This window comes from Chelonoidis abingdonii, chromosome 16 (genome assembly GCF_003597395.2).
Source record: "Chelonoidis abingdonii isolate Lonesome George chromosome 16, CheloAbing_2.0, whole genome shotgun sequence".
Classification (NCBI taxonomy): Eukaryota; Metazoa; Chordata; order Testudines; family Testudinidae; genus Chelonoidis; species Chelonoidis abingdonii.
The window spans coordinates 7,744,521-7,764,186 of NC_133784.1; the positions used below are offsets into that span (position 1 = coordinate 7,744,521).

Here is a 19,666-nt window from a genome sequence, read left to right on the forward strand (position 1 = left end):
CTCTGCCTCACACTCTCCATCCACCCACTGCAGCCTGTGCCTCGCATTCCCGATCTCCCCACCAGCAACTGCATCCATGGACCCCCATCCCCCACAGCAATCTGCGCCTCACACCCTCATCCGCCTACAGCAACCTGCCTTGTACCCTGATCCCTGCACCAGTAATTGCCACCTCGCACCCATCCCCCACAGCAACCTCCCCCTCGTACCCCCATCCTCCTACAGGCTGTAGTCCGGCTCCACTAACCATGACCGTCTCTCATGCCACCAAAGTTAAAACAGATCAAAGGAGAAAAGCTGTTACCCCATTGATAACCAATCTGTGGAACTCACTGCCACAAGAGTGACTAAAGAGTTTGGCAAGATTCAGAAGAGGATTGGACATTTCTATGAACAATGATAATGGTTCAAGTCACATAAGCCACAACAAAAATTAAACCAAACACTAAATGACACAAGTTAGAGTGAAATGTCTCACCCTGAGCAGGAGATTCCGCAGTTGCCATTAGGGGTCCCCGCACTGAACAAGCCAGCCATGGAGACAGAAACCGGACTCAATGGACCCCTGATCTGATCCTGTCTGGCTGTTCTTGTCCCACCACCTCCTACCATAGGCTCCCCACCTGCGCCTGCTGCAGAGGCACCATGATCTGCTCCACACACATCTCGAGGTCTCGGATATAATCCCGTTCTGTCTGAAGGAGTTCCTCAATGACCTTCGACCTCTTCTCTAGCATCCTTTGCTTCTCGGTGGCGGCTGTGCCAGATGTTGCCTCCAGGGACACAGTCTGTGAGGAAAGGAGGGTCATTTCTGAAAGAAACAGACAAGGTCAGCTCCAGAGACTGACAGCCGATGGCCAAGCCCCCTTTGATGCTTGCATCCTCCATGGGCCTGTGATATGAACAAGGCCCATGCATTGCCTGGACCCTGCCAAGTGCAGAAATCTCCCCAAGCCCCAGGGCAGCTGAACCACTCTGAATGACGAGGGCAGCAGGAATGCCCTGCCCTCAAGCTCCAGCCTGTCGAGGACAGACCCTGGCACGCTGGCATGTCCTGCCACGACTCCAGGACTCCTGAGGGCTCCAGGTCTGACCCCACCGACTGCCTCGAGTGCTCCTGCTCCCGCTCCCACATTATGGTAATTTATGGTAATTTGTATTGCAGGAGACCAGGAGACCGCTAGGGCCTCATTCAACTGGTGCTGCATGGACAGAGACAGTCACAGCCCACAGCTCACCTCCAAAGAGAGTCTATTCACTTCAGCTTGAGGCGGACAGGAAATGCTGAAGGCCACCTTGGAATATAGTGCTAATGTGAACCACTTCCCTGCTGACTCTGGCAGCAAACACAACAGGTGAGCATGCTTTGCTGCACAGATCTCTCCCAGCCCCACAATGTCCTAGTTCCTGAACCCCCGGAGGGGTACTGCTTGGACTGCACTTTTCAAACTTACAACTAAACCAGTGGCCAATCACCTAGTCTGGCCGCACTGGGAGATTGGAGACAATTACAGGCCCTGCTGGAGGGTCAGAGCCTACGAGTGGGGTTCGGATCCAGACGAGTGGGGTTCGGATCCAGACGGATAGTAAATGCTAATGAGCTAAGAAACGCTGGCTGTTAAAACTTCAAGCTCCAGGCAAAGGGAAGCAGAAAATTAACCCCCCTCTGTCATGCACGCAAAGAAAATAGGCAGGGACTTGGGTTGTCCCTTCTTGTGCAGAATGGGACCCTGGGAACGATCCCTGTAGAGATGACTGTCGTGTCCCTCCTGCCAGCCTGTCCCTCCACTGATCCCTGCTGAACTAGGCAGCCCACCTGCTTCCCCTTCCACACCCAGGATGGGCCCCTTTTCTCCTTGTTCCCTTTTGGATGAGGATGGGGCAACGCTCAGCAGCAGGATCCCAGCGAGGAAGCACTCCTGAGCTATGCACCTGCTGGGGTGTAGGGCCTGGCCAGGAACCCTGGCTCTCCTCTCCTCCCTGGGGGAACAGGGCTTCTATTCTCCAGCTCAGGTCATTTCCATTTGAATAGCTGAGAATGACTCCAGCAGCCACAATGGAGCCGGCAGGTGCTAAAGCCTGGAGCTGGAGTTCCTGCGCCAGGCAACTGGGAGTGAGTACCAGAGCCCTCCATGGACAGGCAAGCTCCCCAGAGCATGGCATTGTGTCTCCATCATTTCCCCTTTGCTCTTTCCAGAGAGTGGGGCCCACACACCACACCCAGAAATGGCCTACGATGCCGTTTGGGGTCTGCAGGCTCTGGCATCAGTTCCCAAGGAAGTGACATGGTCCACATAACCAACCTCCTTGATCCTACATGCCAAACGTTCCCCTGCTGGCACACCAAAGATAACAGGCCAGGCCAGGATCAGTCTGTGCTCGCTGGACTGGACATGACAAGAATCGGGCCTGAGCAGCTACAGCTGCTGACATCACCCTCATCCTTGGGGTCCGAGTGCACAGACAGGGTTCAGGCTCCCTGCCCAGCATCTCCCTCTGCTAAGCATCAGAGGGAATGCACAAATATGAGCAGAGCAGGGGAGACAGAGACACACACACACAGCAGTACAGACTGACACACAAATGGACAGAGCAGGGGAGACATATACACACTCTCACAGAGGAGGACAAACAGTGGCAGAGCAGGACAGGAGGACATATACACATGCACAGCAGGACAGACACACCCCTAGACAGAACAGTGCAGATGGACACACAGGCAAAGTGGGATAGACAGACTCGCACCTGGGCGAGATGGACAGACGGCATTGCACTACAGAGCAGGAATGGCCAGGGCTCAAAATCAGACAGTGTGAAGCCTTGTCCTGGCAGACCAGACCCGCTAACAGAGCCACAGGGTCTGTCTCTGATACATGCTGGCAGTGCATGTATTGCGTGTCACCCCAATCAAGCACACTGAATTGAATGGACAGATACAGCAGGCACGATAGGTGGCTAGACAGACACATCCAGGTAGATCGAGCAGAACACACACATATACAGGTGGCACAGTGTCTGCAGGTGAGCATGTAGATGGGCTCCTGCCTCCCTGTCTGTGCCCTTCCTTGGCAGCTGCCTGCTTCCTGATTTTCTGTCCCGCCTGATGCTCCCCAGCAGTCCAGCCCCCTCATTCTCAGGCAAATACTGAGACATTTTATCCATGCAGATTCCGGGGTCCCAGCAACTTTCAACTACACCACTTGCCCTCCTCCTGCACTTAAAGGGGTAGCACACGGGGCAGCCACAAAGCCTGCATCCTCATTCTTTCCCTGGGCCCCAGACTGATTCCCTCATTCAGGGGCATTTCCTCCTGTGGGCTCTGTTTCTCTCCCACTTCCAAGCTCTGCATGCGATGGAGTTTTGGGCAGTTTCCCACTCCACATTGTTGGGTTTTATTTTAGCTGCTCAGCTAAAATGTCTCCCACCAGTTCCAATGGCTTCTGTCAGTAACATTCAGGGACATACAGGCACAAAGTCTGGAGTTCCTCTCCTCCAGTTCCATGCCACAACCTCTCCACTCCAGCTTCTGCCCACTGCTGAAACCCAAGGGTGTCTCTAGGCATTTTTGCCACCCCAAGGACGGCAGGCAGGCTGCCTTCGGCGGCGTGCCTGCAGGAGGTCCGCCGAAGCCACGGGACCAGCAGACTCTCCGCAGGCAAGCCGCCAAAGGCAGCCTGCCTGCCATCCTCGCGGCGACCGGCAGAGTGCCCCCAGCGGCTTGCTGCCCTAAGCACGCGCTTGGTGTGCTGGGGCCTGAAGCTGCCTCTGCTGAAACCCCTCTTCCCCAATCATTTCTTGTACTCCCTCTTCTGACTGGATTCAGCTGTCTTAGGCTTAGGGCTAATCTACACTGGCAATGCAGCACTTTAACGTGGCTTGTGTAGTCGCGGCAGAGCGCTGGGTAAGAGCTCTCCCGAAGTGATAAAAAACCCACCTCCACGAGGGGCGTAGCTCCCAAAACTGGGAATGCGGCTCCTAGCACTGCTGCACTGTCTACAATGGTGCTGTACAGCACTGAAACTTGCTGCGCTCAAGGGTTTTTTTTTCACACCCGAGTGAGAAAGTTGCAGTGATGTAAAGTGCCAGTGTAGACAAGTCCTTAGACTGTAAGATCTTTGGGACAGGGACAGCTTTGTTCTGCGTTTGTACTGTTCCTAGCACAATGGGCCATGCCTGGGGCTCCCAGGCACTATGGTAATACAAATAAATTATAAATAATAACCAGTGCAGGAATGGAGCAGGATTTGCACTTGGAGTGGAAGAAAGCGCTTGAATGTGTAACAAAACCAGGGAAATGATCCCCATCAGTAGCTGCTTACAGCCCTTCTAACAAGCCAGGCCCCATGGGTGGCAGGTATTACAGGCCAGGGAACGCTAAGCCTCCTCAAACAGCTGCCGACCTGCTGCCTTTGAGAGCACAGACGCCTGGACTGTTGCCCCACCTGTGCTCTGCCCCGAGGTCCCACTCCCACTCTTCCCCGTGGCCCTGCCCTTGCTTTACCCCTTCCCATCTCTGTTCCACCCCTTCCCCTGAAGACCTCTACCACCTGCCGAGTCGCTCCTCTCCTTCATCCCACCTTGGAGAAGAGGAGCAATGGCAAGCGGCTGATAGGGAGGCCAAGTTGGGAGGGGATTGAGTGGGAGCGGGGTTTGGGGTGGAGCATGGGCAGGGCCTCAGGGGGAAGACGCCAAGAAGGGGTGAGCCTCAGAGCGGAGTCAAGGTCCAGGCGCCAGAGGAGCTTCTGGAGCTCATTCCAGCCTCCCCAAATGCTGGAGCCACGCACCGCCCACGCCAAGCCACAAACTGCAATACAAGGTGATTCTGTGCTAGAACTAGTCATAACTCAGAATTTTCATTTAGCAAGAAGTTTCAGAGAAATCAATATGATTTCATGAAAAATTTTCCAAGAGAAAACTATGATGACAAAACTCTTCCAATGCACTCATGCCATTGTGCTGGATCTCTGCACAGGTGATTGGACACCTTGACAATCCCTTGTAAACAGGCCTGCACCCTGCAATAAGTTCATTTTGGATGGTATCAAAGGCTTTATCTCTGCTCATCTTCCTTCCCCAACTTTCCCACCACTGCCAAGCAGGATCAGCTCCCTCCTGACGTCAAGCTGTGCTCTGGCAGGGTTTGATTATATGGTGGCAAAATGCTGGCAACTCCCTGCAGCCCTGTTTGCATTGTGGTCACATCAGTGGGGGTAAATCAGTGCCAACCAAGGTGGCTAATTTTGGGGGGGAAAGCTGGAGCAGCCAGCTCGGGGCGGGGGGGATATGCCTCCTTTCCCAATGAGTCATTAAGCAGCCCAAGTTCATCCTACACAGCATCTTGCCAGCACCTTGCAGAGCTGGAGCTCACATCATCTCCACTTGAGGCCAATGTCTGACCACACCCTGTCGCTCAGGAATGGATGCCTCCAGGACTTGCATTCCTGGGGGTGCTGCTGAGATGTCCCCAGCTCAAGTCCATGCCTCAGAGCCACAGCAACGCTGAGAGCACAATGCCCAGAGACTCTCTTCAACACCAGGACTCTGCACCGAGGGGAAATCCTAGCCCTGAGGCACCCAGAATGCAGCTCCCTGCTCAAAGCCCTTAGAACCTGACTCCTTGTCTGAAATCTGTCCTGGCTGCAGTTTCTCCACTGCCTCTGGAATCCCTGAACACAGAATCTGACTCTGGATTGGGCTGGTTCAGAAGCCAGCATGAGATTTCAAATCAGGAGTTCAGCTTTCCTGGGGCAGAATTTACAACTCTTAACTAAACTGTGCAACCAGGTACTAAGGAGAGCTGGCATTAGGCTGTTTAGGGAACATATTCCCCTACTGCAAAACTCCCTTGGGGCTGAACAGAAGCTCCACAGCGACTCAGTAACTGCTGCTCCGTGCTCCCCACTTTTCACTAACATATATATATATAGATCCCATTGAAGCTGCTCCACAGTTGTTCACCGCAACCTGCCCCTCTTCCCAGGATCCAACAACAGGTGGTGTTCTGGGATCCAGGAGGAACAGTTGCGTTGCTCAGGAATGTGCAGAGGGGTCACACACGAATAAAGCAACAATGTGACAGACATTAAGGGTAATTGCTGTCATAGCCTAAAAGAATTCTCCAGGTCCCTGCCCAGCCCTCTGATGAGCTGTGTTCTCCCATGGAACTGATGCCCCAGATAAGGGAAGAAATGCCATTGGGATGAGACACAGAATTTGCCTGTATTTCTGCTTTAAGCCATGTTACTACACTCGAGAACTTACTGCAGCACAGTTGCACTGATGCAGCTGTGACACTGTAAGCTCTCGAGTGTAGCCACTCTAAGCTGACGGGTGACAGCTCTCCCGCTGGCTTAACTACTCCAGCCCCTGTGAGCAGCAGTAGCTATACTGGTGAGAACTCTGCCAACACAGTGCTGTCCACGCCAGCGTTTAGGTCAATGTAACTTAGGCCATGTCTACAGTACCGGATGCAGCAGTGTTGATTTAGTGGGTCTGGTGAAGACACGCTATGTTGATGGGAGAGCATCTTCCATAGATGTCTGTACAGCTGTCAACAGAGAGCGTCTCCCATCAACGTAGCATGGTGTAGACACCGCTGTAAGTCGACCTAGGTTATGTCGACTTCAGTTACATAACTGAACTAGCTTAGGAGTGTCATAAACAGATAGCTAAGGGTTAATGTTTCTTTTACCTGTAAAGGGTTAACAAAGGGAACCAAACACCTGACCAGAGGACCAATCAGGAAACCAATTTGCAAACCTCAGGGAGCGAATTTTGGTGGTTTCTTATGTCTGTCTCTCTGTTGTGCTTCTCTCGGCTCTGAGAGAGATCTCTCTATCTCCAGGTTTTCTAATCTTCTGTTTCCAAGTTGTGAGTACAAAGTAGAAAAACAATAGCTTATATTGTTTTTTTTTGTATTTACATGTGATGTGTGTCGGAAAGTTTTAAATATGTATTTCTTTTGAAGAAGCTGTTTATTCATGTTTCTTTTAAGCCAATAATCCTGTATATGTCACCTTAATACAGAGACCATTTTTATGTCTTTTTCTTTCTTTTTATATAAAAGCTTCTTTTAAGACCTGTTGAATTTTTTCCTAGTGGCTCAGGGGATTGAGCCTGGAGCTCACCAGGAATTGGTGGGAGGAAAAGAGAGGGGGGAAGGTGAATTGTCCTCTCTGTTTTGTAATTCAAGGAGTTTAAGTACAGTAATCTTCCAGGGTAACCCAGGAGGAAGCCTGGAGGAGGTAAAGAGGAGAAGGAAGTGGTTATTTCCCTTGTTGTGAGACTCAGGGCATCTGATCTTGGGTCCCCCAGGAAGGTTTTGGGGACCAGAGTGAGGCAGGCACTGAAATTCCTGTCTGGTGGCAGCGAATCAGATCTAAGCTGGTAATTAAGCTGGAGGTTCATGCTAGTATCTTATTTTCTAACTCTAAGGTTCAGATCTGAGTAGGAAAGCTTATGACAAGGATATAGCAGAAAGAGATCTAGGGTCATAGTGGACCACAAGCTAAATATGAAGTCAACAGTGTGATACTGTTGCAAAAAAAGCAAACGTGATCTGGATGCATTAACAGTGTGTTGTAAACAAGACACGAAAGTCATTCTTCCGCTCTACTCTGCTGGTAGGCCTCACTGAGTATTGTGTCCAGTTCTGGGCACGCATTCCAGAAAGATGTGAGAAATTGAAGAGGGTCCAGAGAAGAGCAACAAGAATGATTAAAGGTCTTGAGAACATGACCTATGAAGGAAGGCTGAAAGAATTGGTTTGTTTAGTTTGGAAAAGAAAAATGAGAGGACATGATAGCAGTTTTCAGGTATCTAAAAGGGTGTCATCAGGAGGAGAGAGAAAACCTGTTCACCTAGCCTCTATGATAAGAACAAGAAGCAAAAAAATGGCTTTTTATTTTTATTTTTTTTTTCTCGTTGTTTTTTTTTTTTTTCTTTTCTTTTTGGCTTTCTTTTTTTTTTCTTTTTTTTTTTTCTTCGTTTTTTTTTTTTTATATTATTGGTCTTTTTTTTTGTGGTGGCTAAATTTTTTATTTTTTTTTTTTTTTTTTCTTTTTCTTTTGTTTTGGTGTTTTTGTATTTGTTTCTTTTTTTTTTTCTTTGTCTTCTTCTTTTTTTGCTTTTTTTTTTTTGTTTTCTCTTCTTTTTTTCAACTGCAGCAGGAGATTTAGTGTACGTAGAAAAATTCCTAACTGTCAGTGTATAAACCACTGAATAAAATTGCTAGGAGTTGTGGGAAATCTCCATCTCTGGAGATATTAAAGTACTAGATAAATGGTTATCAGGATCTCTAGACAGTATTTGATCCTGCCATGAGGGCAGGGGACTGGACTCGATGACCTCTCGAGGTCCCTTCCAGTCCTAGAGTCTATGAACTTAGACAGACTTACAGCATTAGCATAGACCAGCCCTTACGTTGCTTGGGTGGGCAGAGGGTACTCACACTCCTGAGCAATATAAGTTCTTCCAGCATAAGCTGTTGCATAGACATGGCCGGAGACAGCTCAGCCAAAGGACAGCTCACCAAATGGTAACTAAATACCTCAGCATAGAAGGGCACCTCCTGAACTGAAGAAAAAGCAGGAGCCGAATAACTTTACAGAACCAAAAGCTGCCCCTCAACAAACAGGAAACGGGAAGAGAAGAGTCTGGATTCTCCCTTACACAATGCCCAGCTATAGGAAGGAGGAGAGTGTCCTCGGCCAGCGAAGGGAGATTCCCGCCTCTTAGCCACTTCACCTAGAGAGGGTGAGCAGACCCAGCTCTGCTGAGTTCAGAGGTTGCAGAAAGACAGAGCAATAGGCAAGCCCTATGCTGTTCAGTGCTGTGGAGCACAGTCAGTGCAATTGAGGAAGAGCCAGTGTTGCTAAGTCTGATAGGCAAAGGCCCTTAAGCAGTCATGTGGCCACATTCTGCAATAACTGCACCTCATGAGTGGTTTCAGGGTGCCCCAAATAAAGTGCATTACTCACGCAGGCTGGGAGTCAAGAAGCCACTTCTGACCAAAACTGATATCTGGCTGGGCCTAGCTCCCAGATGAGACCTCAGATAGTGAACCTGATTGTGGCAAACCTCATTGCAGAGGGCTGGAAGCAAACAAGCAGGATACTCCACAAGTTTTCTGTCTCCTAGAAGCAATCTCTCCATTTTCCCAGACTGAGTTTCAGCCAGCTGCCTTGGGGCCTCAGGAATGAGTCTGAACTCAGGCACACATTTTTAGCAATTTAGGGTGATTAACCATTGGAACCAACCACCAAGGAAAGTGGCGGATTCTCCATCTCTTGATGTTTCAGATCCAGACCGGATGCCTTTCTGGAAGATCTTGTAGTCAAACACAAATTATTGGGCTCAACACTGGCTCACTGGGTGAAATTTTTTGGTATTTGTTATATAAGAGGTTAGACTATATAACCTTGGTCCCTTATGGCCATAAATCTATGAATCTTTTAATCTAGGCTCCCCTCAGCATAAGGGCATCTTATTAGGCAACAGGGTGGGGACAGGTCCTCTTGCTTCAGCATAACTGCACAGGGATAGCTCAGTGGTTTGAGCATTAGCCTGCTAAACCCAGGATTGTGAGTTCAGCCCTTGAGGGGGCCACTTAGGGATTTGGGGCAAAATCAGTACTTGGCCCTGTTAGTGAAGGCAGGGGGCTGGACTCAATGCAGGGCCACCCGGGAGGGGGGGCAAGTGGGGCAAATTGTCCCGAGCCCTGGCCTGGCGGTGGTGCAGGTCTTCGGCAGCATTTCGGCAGTTGGGGGGCCCTTCACTGCTGCCAAAGACCCAGACGGCCGCCGGGTGAGTGCAAGCACCACAGCTCCCCCGCTTTGACCCAGGCCCCCTGAATCCTCTGGGGGGCCCTGACTCAATAACCTTTCAGGGTCCCTTCCAGCTCTCTGAGATAGGTATATCTCCATATATATAACCTGCTTTCATTTCTGGGCACCTCGTTACCAGAAAGATGCTGACAAACTCAGCTTCCCAGACAAAGAGGGGCAGTTGGATACCATCACGATGCTGAGATAGGTTAGAAAGGTAGATGGACAGAGAGACAAACTGGAGGGAGACCCAAGAAGAGCAGCAACAATGATCGGGGGCATATTGCAATATGGCCCAGGCAAGTGATGAGCATGGAGGGAAATAACAGTCTGTTGTATAAACACCAAGAAGGGAGGAGTTATTTCAGATGATAGATACCCAGGGGTATAGACTAAGAAGGAGGTGATGAAAGAAGAGAGAGAACTTAGGCCGAGTGTCAGGCTAAACTCTCTGCCAGGGGATGGAGCTGGAGCTGGTTGGGGCACAGGCTCCCACAGGATGGGGTGGAAACCCCACTGCTAGGGATGAAACATTAGTAAACAGCACAGTACAGAACTGTACTCCAGTGGCTCTTGAGAGAGACTGGATTGGACCCAAGAGTTGCCTTCCAGCTCTGGAATTTAAAAAAATGGATGTCCCAAGGACTAGCTGATGAGCACATGGCAGAGAAGGGCTCTGCTAAAGGGAGCTTTGGTCTGAGGCAGTAAATTCTAACACATAAACCAGAGTCCAGTGACTAAGGGATGGGACATAAACCAGAAGGGTGAGCTCAGTTCTTGGAGAGGTGCAGCCCTTGAGTCAGCAGCCAGGTATGGGGAGAAGGCATCAAGCTGTTTGCTCAGGGCGTGGTGCACAATTTACTGTAGAATGTGTGATGACTTGCCATGTGGCCAATGGGCTAATCTATTTTATGGAATGGTGCCAGCAATTCTAAGATCTGCCAACCAAAGAGCACTCCTCGTGTGGATGTGCGTGGATGAGGGGGAGAGCCAGAGCCAGCCAGGTTAGAGATATAGTGTACACTGGATGTCTCAATTCCTCATTCAAGAAAGCCAGTGTCCTGATGGAAGGAGGCAGGGGTCAAACTGGAATAAAACAGCAGGGTTGTATGCCTTGAGTGCAGGGACTGGACTAGACGACCTCTCAAAATCCCTTCCAGTCCTACAATTCTATGGTTCTTTCAGATTCCATCCACTCAAATACTAGAATGAGACACCACTCAGAGGACAGTGAAGTTGTGCTCCAAGGGCAGGGATGCTTTACTAGAATCTGTGGGCTTGGCTGCCCTGCAGTGGAGTTTCATAGATTTATGGAGTCTAAGGACAGAAGGAACCATTAGCTCATCTAGTCTGATTTCCTATATACCACTGGCAATTCATTTTCATGCAGATACCCTTATATTAAGCCCAAATACTTTAATTAAAGCATTTCAGTCCTCAAGAGACTTAACTGTTATGTGGCTACAGTCAGAGACCAAGGTAATACCAATGCCCAAGACACTTGCAGGGAACTGATTACATGAAGTATGCCAAGATGATCCTAGCAGGCAATCAATGCACATGCAAAGGAGGAAACCCCCCAAGAACCCAAATCCCAGCCCCAAATCCAGAGAACAGATTGATGCTGAGCAGGTGAGCAAGACACACCAGCCAACCTCCTAAAACAAAGGATTCTCTGTACCAAGTGACACCACTGATCCACCCCATTTGGGTCCTGCCTCTGGCTGTGATCAAACTCTGGAGCTTCAGAGGTGAGGAGAACTGAGAGTATCAGGGAAAAAAAAACTTATTCCTGATCCCTGCGGTTAACCAGTTTATGACATGAAGCATGGGATTTTATTATAGTTTATAATAATTATCATTATGATAATTATTGTAGCTCATAATGACTGTTATTAAACAATCACTTTGTAAGCCCTACAAGATAATAAAGTGATAAGGAATAGCCAGCCTGGATTTGTTAAGAACAAATCATGTCAAACCAACCTAATTTCCTTCGACAGTTACTGGGCTAGTGGTTAGGGGGAAGCAGTAGATGTGATATTTCTTGATTTTAGTACGGCTTTTGTCAGTCCCACATGACATGCTCATAAGCAAACCAGGGAAATGTGGTCTATATTAAATTACTGTAAAGTGGGTGAACAATTGGTTAAAAGACCATACCCAAAGAGTAGTTATCAATGGTTCACTGTTAAAATGGGAGGGTGTATCTAGTGAGGTGCCACAGGGGTCAGTCTCAGTCAGGTACTATTCAGTATTTTCATTAATGACATAGATAACGGAGTGGAGAGTTTGCTTATAAAATCTGAAGCTGACACCAAACTGGGCAGGGTTGCAAGCATTCTGGAGGACAGGATTAAAATTGGAGGGTTTGACAAATTGGAGAATTGGTCTGAAATCAACAAGATAAAATTCAGTAAGGACAAGTGTAAAGCACTTCACTGAAGAAGGAAAAATCAAATGCATAACCACAAAATGGGGAATAACTGGGTAGGTGGCAGCACTGCTGGAAAGGGTTTGGGGATTAGAGTGGATCACAAATTGATGTGGACAAACTGGAGAAAGTCCAGAGGGGACCAACAAAAATCATAAAAGATTTAGAAAACCTGACCTATGAGGAAAAGGTAAAAAAAAACTGGGCATGTTTAGTTTTGATGAAAGAAGACTGAGGGGGAGTGTGATAACAGTCTTCAAATATGTTAAGGGCAGTTATAAAGAGGACTGTGATAAATTATTCTCCGGGTCCACTGAAGGTAGGACAAGAAGTAATGGGCTTAATCTGCAGTAAGGGAGATTTAAGTTAAATATTGGGAAAAACTTTTTAACTACCGGGGTAGTTAAGCTCTGGAACAGGCTCCTAAGGGAGGTTGTGGAATCCCCATCACTAGAGGTTTTGAAGAACAGGTTGGACAAACACCCTCCAGGGATGGTGTAGGTTTACTTGGGCCTGCTTCTGCTCAGGGGGCTGGACTTGATGACTTCATGAGGTCCCTTCCAGCCCTATATTTCTACAATAGTCATTATCACAGAGCAGAGCTGCAAGTGTTATGATCACGTTGAAGAGAATGCAGAGCTCCTGTTCTCTCGGTAGACCCTCAAGGAATGGTATGGGGGATTCACAGACTTCAAGGCCAACCAGACCCCCTACCCCACCACAATAGACAGGCCATAGAAACTCAATTAAAGCATATCTTTTACAAAGATATCTAATTATGCTTTAAAGACCCCACTGGTGGTGAGTGCACCTTCTCCGTGGTAAGCTGTTCCAATGTTCATTCACCCTCACAGCTAGAAAATCACATCTTATTTCAAGGTTGAATTTGTTTAATTTCAACTTCCAAATATTGCATCTTCTTATGCCTTTGTCAGGAAAGCTGAAAAGCCGCCCAACTTTGGGGTCTCTCTTCCAAGGGTCAGGGCCTAGAGCAGTGATCAAATCCCCTCTGAACCATCTCTTTGATAAGTTTAGACACTCTCCTCAACTCCTGGGGCTTGGCTCCACCCCCTGAGCTCTGCAGGATGGCTTCCTCTTTGGCAGACTGGATTCCCCCTTCATGGAGCTCAGCTGCCCCCTGGCTTTATGGGTCAGAACAGTCTCTCTCTCACACCACCTTCACACGACAGACACTACACTGAGCCGTCACTCACAGCAGATTAACATAACCTCCCTCCTTTTAGTGCTTTGATCAGCAGTGAAATAGTTTACAATGTTGACATTTAAATTATTGTCATTAAGCATCTGAGTTATCCTCTCTAATGATCTGGAGTATCTGTCTGTACATCTTATGAATTTTCAATCACAGAAGTGTAGGACTGGAAGGAACCTCAAGAGGTCATCTAGTCCAGTCCCCTGCACTCATGGCAGGACTCAGTACTATCTAGACCATCCCTGACAGGTGTTTGTCTAACCTGTTCTTAAAAATCTCCAATGATGGAGATTCCACAACTTCCCTAGGCACTTTATTCCAGTGCTTAACCACCTCGACAGTTACAAAGTTTTCCTAATCTCCAACCTAAACCATACTTGCTTCAATTTAAGTCCATTACTACTTCTATCCTCAGAGGTTAACAAGAACAATTTACCTCCCTCCTCCTTGTAACAACCTTTTATGTATTTGAAAATTGTTATCACGTCCCCTCTCACTCTTCTCTTCTCCAGACTAAACAAACCCAATTTTTTCAATCTTCCCTCATAGCTCATGTTTTCTAGACCGTTAATCATTTTTGTTGCTCTCCTCTGGACTTTCTCCAATTTGTCCACATCTTTCCTGAAATGTGGTACCCAGAACTGGACACAATACCCAGTCTAGAGGCTAATCAGCACCACGTGAATGAGAGCAGAAGAATTACTTCTTGTGTTCTTGCTTACATACTCCTGCTAATAACATCCCAGGATGATGTTTGCTTTTTCTGCAACAACAACAAAAAATCAATTTGTGGGATAGATACTGTGAGCTGTTCGCTATGAAAATTACCTATCATGAATGCCCCTGTATGTCTCTCCACCATGCCTAGCAAGATGTGTCAATCTTCCCCAGTACTTTACTTTAGCATCTAATCAATAGTTATACTAAAGATAACTGCATTCTAGGGGAATCCTGTTTTTACCTGACCTCTCGAAGGGAAGGAAAGTGAGAGTTAGAAAGTTACCAAACAGAACCGAAGCCATTGCTATACAGAAGAACTGGATGACCCAAGCCCAAGAATCTCTTGAATGGTGAGGAAACAGACAGGAAATGTTTTTTGCATTTATTATTTTGTATGGCCTGTGCATTTATTCACAACTATTAAAGCAGCAATAACTTTTAAGAGTTGCAAGAATCCTGTGGCACCTTATAGACGACAGACGTTTTGGAGCATGAGCTTTCGTGGTGAATACCCACTTTGTCAGATTATGTAGTGAAATTTTCCAGGGCAGGGATAATATATGCAAGCAAGAAGCAAGCTAAGATAATGAGGTTAGTTCAATCAGGAGGATGAGGCCCGTGTCTAACAGTTGAGGTATGAAAACCAAGGAGGAGAATGGTTTGTTAGTGGCAAGCCATTCCAGTCTTGTTTAATCCTGAGCTGATAGTGTCAAAATTTGCAGGATGGACTGAAGCTCAAGCAGTTTCTCTTTGAAGGCTGGCCCTGAAGCTTTTTTTGCTAGCAGGATGTGTCACCTTAAGATCTGCTATTGTGTGGCCAGGGAGGTTGAAGTGCCTCTACAGGTTTCTGTATATTGCCATTCCTATTCTGATTTGTGTCATTTATCCTTTTCCGTAGAGATGTCCAGTTTGCCGTATGTACATAGCAGAGGGGCATTCTGGCATATGATGGTATATGACATTGGTGGACTTGCAGGTGAATGACGAGATGTGTTGGCTGGATCTGGTTAAGGTCCTGTGATGGTGTCGTGTTGTAGATATTAGGGCAGAGTTGGCATGAAGGTTTGTTGCATGGATTGGTTCTCTAGAGAGATTACTATGGTGCGGTGTGCAGTACTGGTGAGAATATGCTTTCAAGTTGATAGGGTTTCTGTGGGCGAGGACTGGCCTGCCACCCAAGGCCTGTGAAAGTGTGGGATCATTGTCCAGGATGGGTTGTAGATCCCTGATGATGTGTTGGAGGGGTTTTAGCTGGGGACTGTATGTGATGGCCAGTGGAGTCCTGTTGGAGGGATTTCCACTACATGCATCTGCTTTTACAGATCCAGACTAACACAGCTACCCCTCTGATACTTGTTAAGAGTTCTGAGTAGTGTCTGTGTGCTATGCTACTCAACTACAATGGGCTGCAGAGGGAGTTAAAATGTAACCCAAAAGGTTCACTCCTTCAATGGGATTCTGGAAGAGGGAGTGTTAAACTATTTGGGGTATCTTGGGGGTCAGCAATGATGTTGGGAGCTTAAGGCAGTTGAGCTGAGGGGCTCCATTTCCATGACAGGGTAACAGACAGAGTCAGTGACTAGGACATATGCCAGAGAGGTCAAGGAAGGAAACAGTGCTGCAGGCTGCTGAGACCCAGAGAAGCTTAAATACACTGGAGGATCCAGAGGCTTGGATTCCCCTCCTATAAGTCTGGTGGGTGGCAGGCAGAGGGAGCTCAACCAGACTAGTGACAGCTACTGCTTCAAGCTGTCTGTAAACTCAGAGAGGCACAACTGAATCAGCTATAATCAAGCCATCTTCTGAATGTTTGCTTCACAACCATAAGGGCTACAGACTTTTTAATGAAAGCCAAGATTGTGGAACATAAGATGGCAGCCTCAGAAAGAAAGGACCAGTGTTGACTGTTATTGGGAGCAGGTTCAATTCAAGAGAGACAGGGATTGTGCGACAAATTCCCTTAGAAGCGATTCCCCTTCTAACAGAGGGAGAGAACCTACAACTGGGCAGGACAGACAGGCTGTAGTCTACAGGGTTCTGTTGTCAGGGGCCCATGCAGCAAGGAGTGTAAAACTGAGAGGCTGTCATGAGCTATGGATCATCTACTAGAATAATTCATGACCCACCCTTTTGAGAACAGGGAGCAGAAAAAACACTCCAGAAGGAAGAGAGTGGAGCCCTCACCTGCTGCTCCTGAAAAGGGGGGGGAGAGAGGAAGTTTGTAGGAACTGTAGCCCATTGTAAGAAGCCCAGACAACACAGTGAGGTGCATGGTGTAAACCAAGAGAAAAGAACAGAGCCGAGTTCAAGGGGATGGGCTCCACCTCCAAGTAAGCCAGGCAGCTGCTGATGAGAAGCAAGGTACTTTGGGAGGATTTGGGGAAAATGGGTAGGCTCTGAGGAGCTTGGGGAGAGGGGGGACTGCTGGATTCTGATTGGCAGCCATGGCCGGCTCCAGACACCAGCCCAGCAAGCAGGTGCTTCGAGCAGCCAAGGGGCAGGGGCGGTACTTCAGGCTCTTCGGTGGCAATTCGGTGGCGGGTCTCTCGTTCCCTCTCGAAGGAAAGGACCTGCAGCCAAATTGCCGCCGAAGAAGAAAGCAGCGCAGCGAAGCTGCCGCTGATCACGATCGCAGCTTCCCCTCCCCCCCCACCGCTTAGTGCGGCAAAAACCCTGTTGGCAGCAGAGGCACTAGCAAAGCTGCATGTCCGGTAGTAGGAGAAGTCCAGCAGTAAGTAACACTGTCCCTAGACAGGCAGGATGAGGCGACAAGGTCATGGAATTTCAGCCAAAAGAGGGCCACAGGGTGAACACTGCTACAAAGACCTAAACCAGGTTCCAGCCACATTCCTCCTCCGCTGGGACGAAAAGCATCAACATGTACACACTACCTTGCAAACTCAGTCCCAGTTTGCTACCAGTACTTTAAAATACATCTCATGCCTTGTATCAGAGGGGTAGCCGTGTTAGTCTGAATCTGTAAAAGCAGCAGAGAATCCTGTGGCACCTTATAGACTAACAGACGTTTTGGATCATGAGCTTTCGTGGCTGAATACCCACTTCATCGGATTAATGTAGTGGAAATTTCCAGGGGCAGGTATATATATGCTAGCAAGCAAGCTAGAGATAACGAGTTAGTTCAATCAGAGATTCAGGAGGATGAGGCCTGTTCTAAAGCAGTTGAAGGTGTGAAACTTCAGGACCAGGGAGAAACTGCTGAGCTTCAATTCATCTTCAAATTTGACACCATCAGCTCAGGGTTGAACAAAGACTGTGAATGGCTTCCCAACTACAGAACCATTTTCTCCTCCCTTGGTTTTCACACCTCAACTGCTAGAACAGGGCCTCATCCTCCCTCATTGAACTAACCTCGTTATCTCTAGCTTGCTTGCTAGCATATATTTACCTGCCCCTGGAAATTTCCACTACATTCATCTGACGAAGTGGGTATTCAGCCACGATGGCTCATGATCCAAAACGTCTGTTAGTCTATAAGGTGCCACAGGATTCTCTACTGCTTTTATCTCATGCCTTGGTATCTCTCAGCTGTTCCTGCTTCCCTGGACTTTGTTTACTATAGGAAAAAAATCAAAGGCCTAATTCACCCCCAGTGCAGGTATTAGTGTAGATTGGTGCTTGGGCATTTTTACCACTTTCTTGTCTAACACTCAGCTCACTTGAGCCTTACAGGCTGGCTGTCCAAGCCTGACGCCTCTGTTTGAAATCAGACTTTTCCTTCTCCTAGGTGAGTGCCTGCCAAGTTTCACCTGCCTACTCTCTTTCTAACCCTGTTGGGAGTAAACACACACAGGCCCTCTCTGCACTACAGCCTCTGCCCTCACTCCCACAGGTCAGCACTTTCCCCGCATAGCCGCAGCGGGGCTGCTACCTCCAAGGGAGAAGCAGGGCTCCAATAGTTTCCCCAAGCGCAGTAGCCACATTCTCCAGAGCTTAGCCACGCTCTTGGGGCTTGATTACACTTGAAACTCCAAAGCGCTGCCGCGGGTGCGCTCCTGCGGCAGAGCTCTGAAGTGCGAGTGTGGTCGAGGTGCGGGCGCTAGGAGAGAGCTCTCCCAGTGCTGCAGGTACTCCACCTCCCCGTAGGGATTAGCTTACCGCGCTGGGAGCAGCACTCCCAGCGCTGGGGCACTGTTTACACTGGTGCTTCGCAGCACTGTAACTTGCTGCGCTCAGGGGTGTGTTTTTTCACACCCGAGCGAGAAAATTGCAGTGCTGTAAAGTGCCAGTGTAGCCAAGACCTTGCTCTCCCAAGGCTCTGGGTTAGTTCTTTCCTCGGCTCCTCCTCATTTAGCATCAGTTGTGCTGCTGCTCTTTGAACACTCCTCCATTGTAATCTCCCTGCCTTCCCCGCCCTGGAGAAGCTGCAGGCACAAGAAGGTTCCATGCAAACAGAGCTCCAGGCAACTGTGAGCTCAGGAATGCAAACAACAGAGGCCACGTCTATACGACGCGCCGTATCGACGCATTACAATCGATTGCTCAGGGATCGATACATCGCGTCTCATCTAGATGCGATATATCGATCCCTGAGCGCGCTTACATCGATTCCAGAACTCCACCAAACCCAACGGAGTTCCGGAATCAACATGGCGAGCCGCACACATCGATCCCGCGCGGTGAAGACGGGTGAGTAGATCGATTTTAGATAATCGATTTCAGCTACGCTATTCTCGTAGCTGAAATTGCATATCTAAAATCGATTTTCGCGTGTCGTGTAGACCTGGCCAGAGCCTGCTCTCCCAGCTGCCTCCAGAGAACAGATTCCACAGGACACAAGCCAGTAGCTAGCTGCAGCCTGTAGCCCTGACCAAGTTCCTACTCTTTCTGATGGCTGGAAAAGAGCCCCTGACAGAAGATGTACAATATGCATCTGATGAAGTGGGTTTTAGCCCACAAAATCTTATGGTCAAATAAATTTGTTAGTCTCTAAGGTGCCACAAGGACTCCTCATTGTTTTTGCTGATACAGACTAACACGGCTACCACTCTGAAAACTGTCAATATGAATACAGACTCTCAAACACCCCTGCAGCCCCAACAGGGTGCTTCACTAACCAAGCCCAGTTCCCTGCACCCCTGAGCCCAGAGGGCAGCTCTTGCCCCAGCAGATGTGCCCCTCTTTTGTCCTACCCTCCTCACAGCCACCCACCCACACTCACTCACTAACCTGCTCTCAAGCAGGAAACTAAACCCCAGAGGGCTTTTGTGCCCAAATCAACAACAGATATCAAAGAACAATCCATTCAACAGCTATGCAGTCTGCACCCTCCAGCTGTGAATTTAAACCTCACAAGCCATTCAGTCAGTACTTGGGTGGGATTCGTCTAGGGCAGGGGTCTGCAACCTTTCAGAAGTGGTGTGCCATTTATTCACTCTAATTTAAGGTTTTACATGTCAGTAATACATTTTAACGTTTTTAGAAGGTCTATTTCTATAAGTCTATAATAACTAAACT

At 48.4% G+C, this 19,666-nt stretch overlaps 1 protein-coding gene across 4 annotated transcripts in view; it reads right to left on the minus strand.

Annotated features, from left to right (window-relative positions):
- The window catches only part of DNMBP (dynamin binding protein), an 87,466-nt gene that overhangs the window by 13,599 nt on the left and 54,201 nt on the right, over positions 1-19,666 (minus strand). For all 4 annotated transcript variants that reach the window (XM_075072996.1, XM_032767949.2, XM_032767959.2 and 1 more), the window contains one exon: positions 624-811. In XM_075072996.1, coding sequence (XP_074929097.1) covers positions 624-811 — 188 coding nt within the window. The remainder of the gene's footprint in view (positions 1-623; positions 812-19,666) is intronic.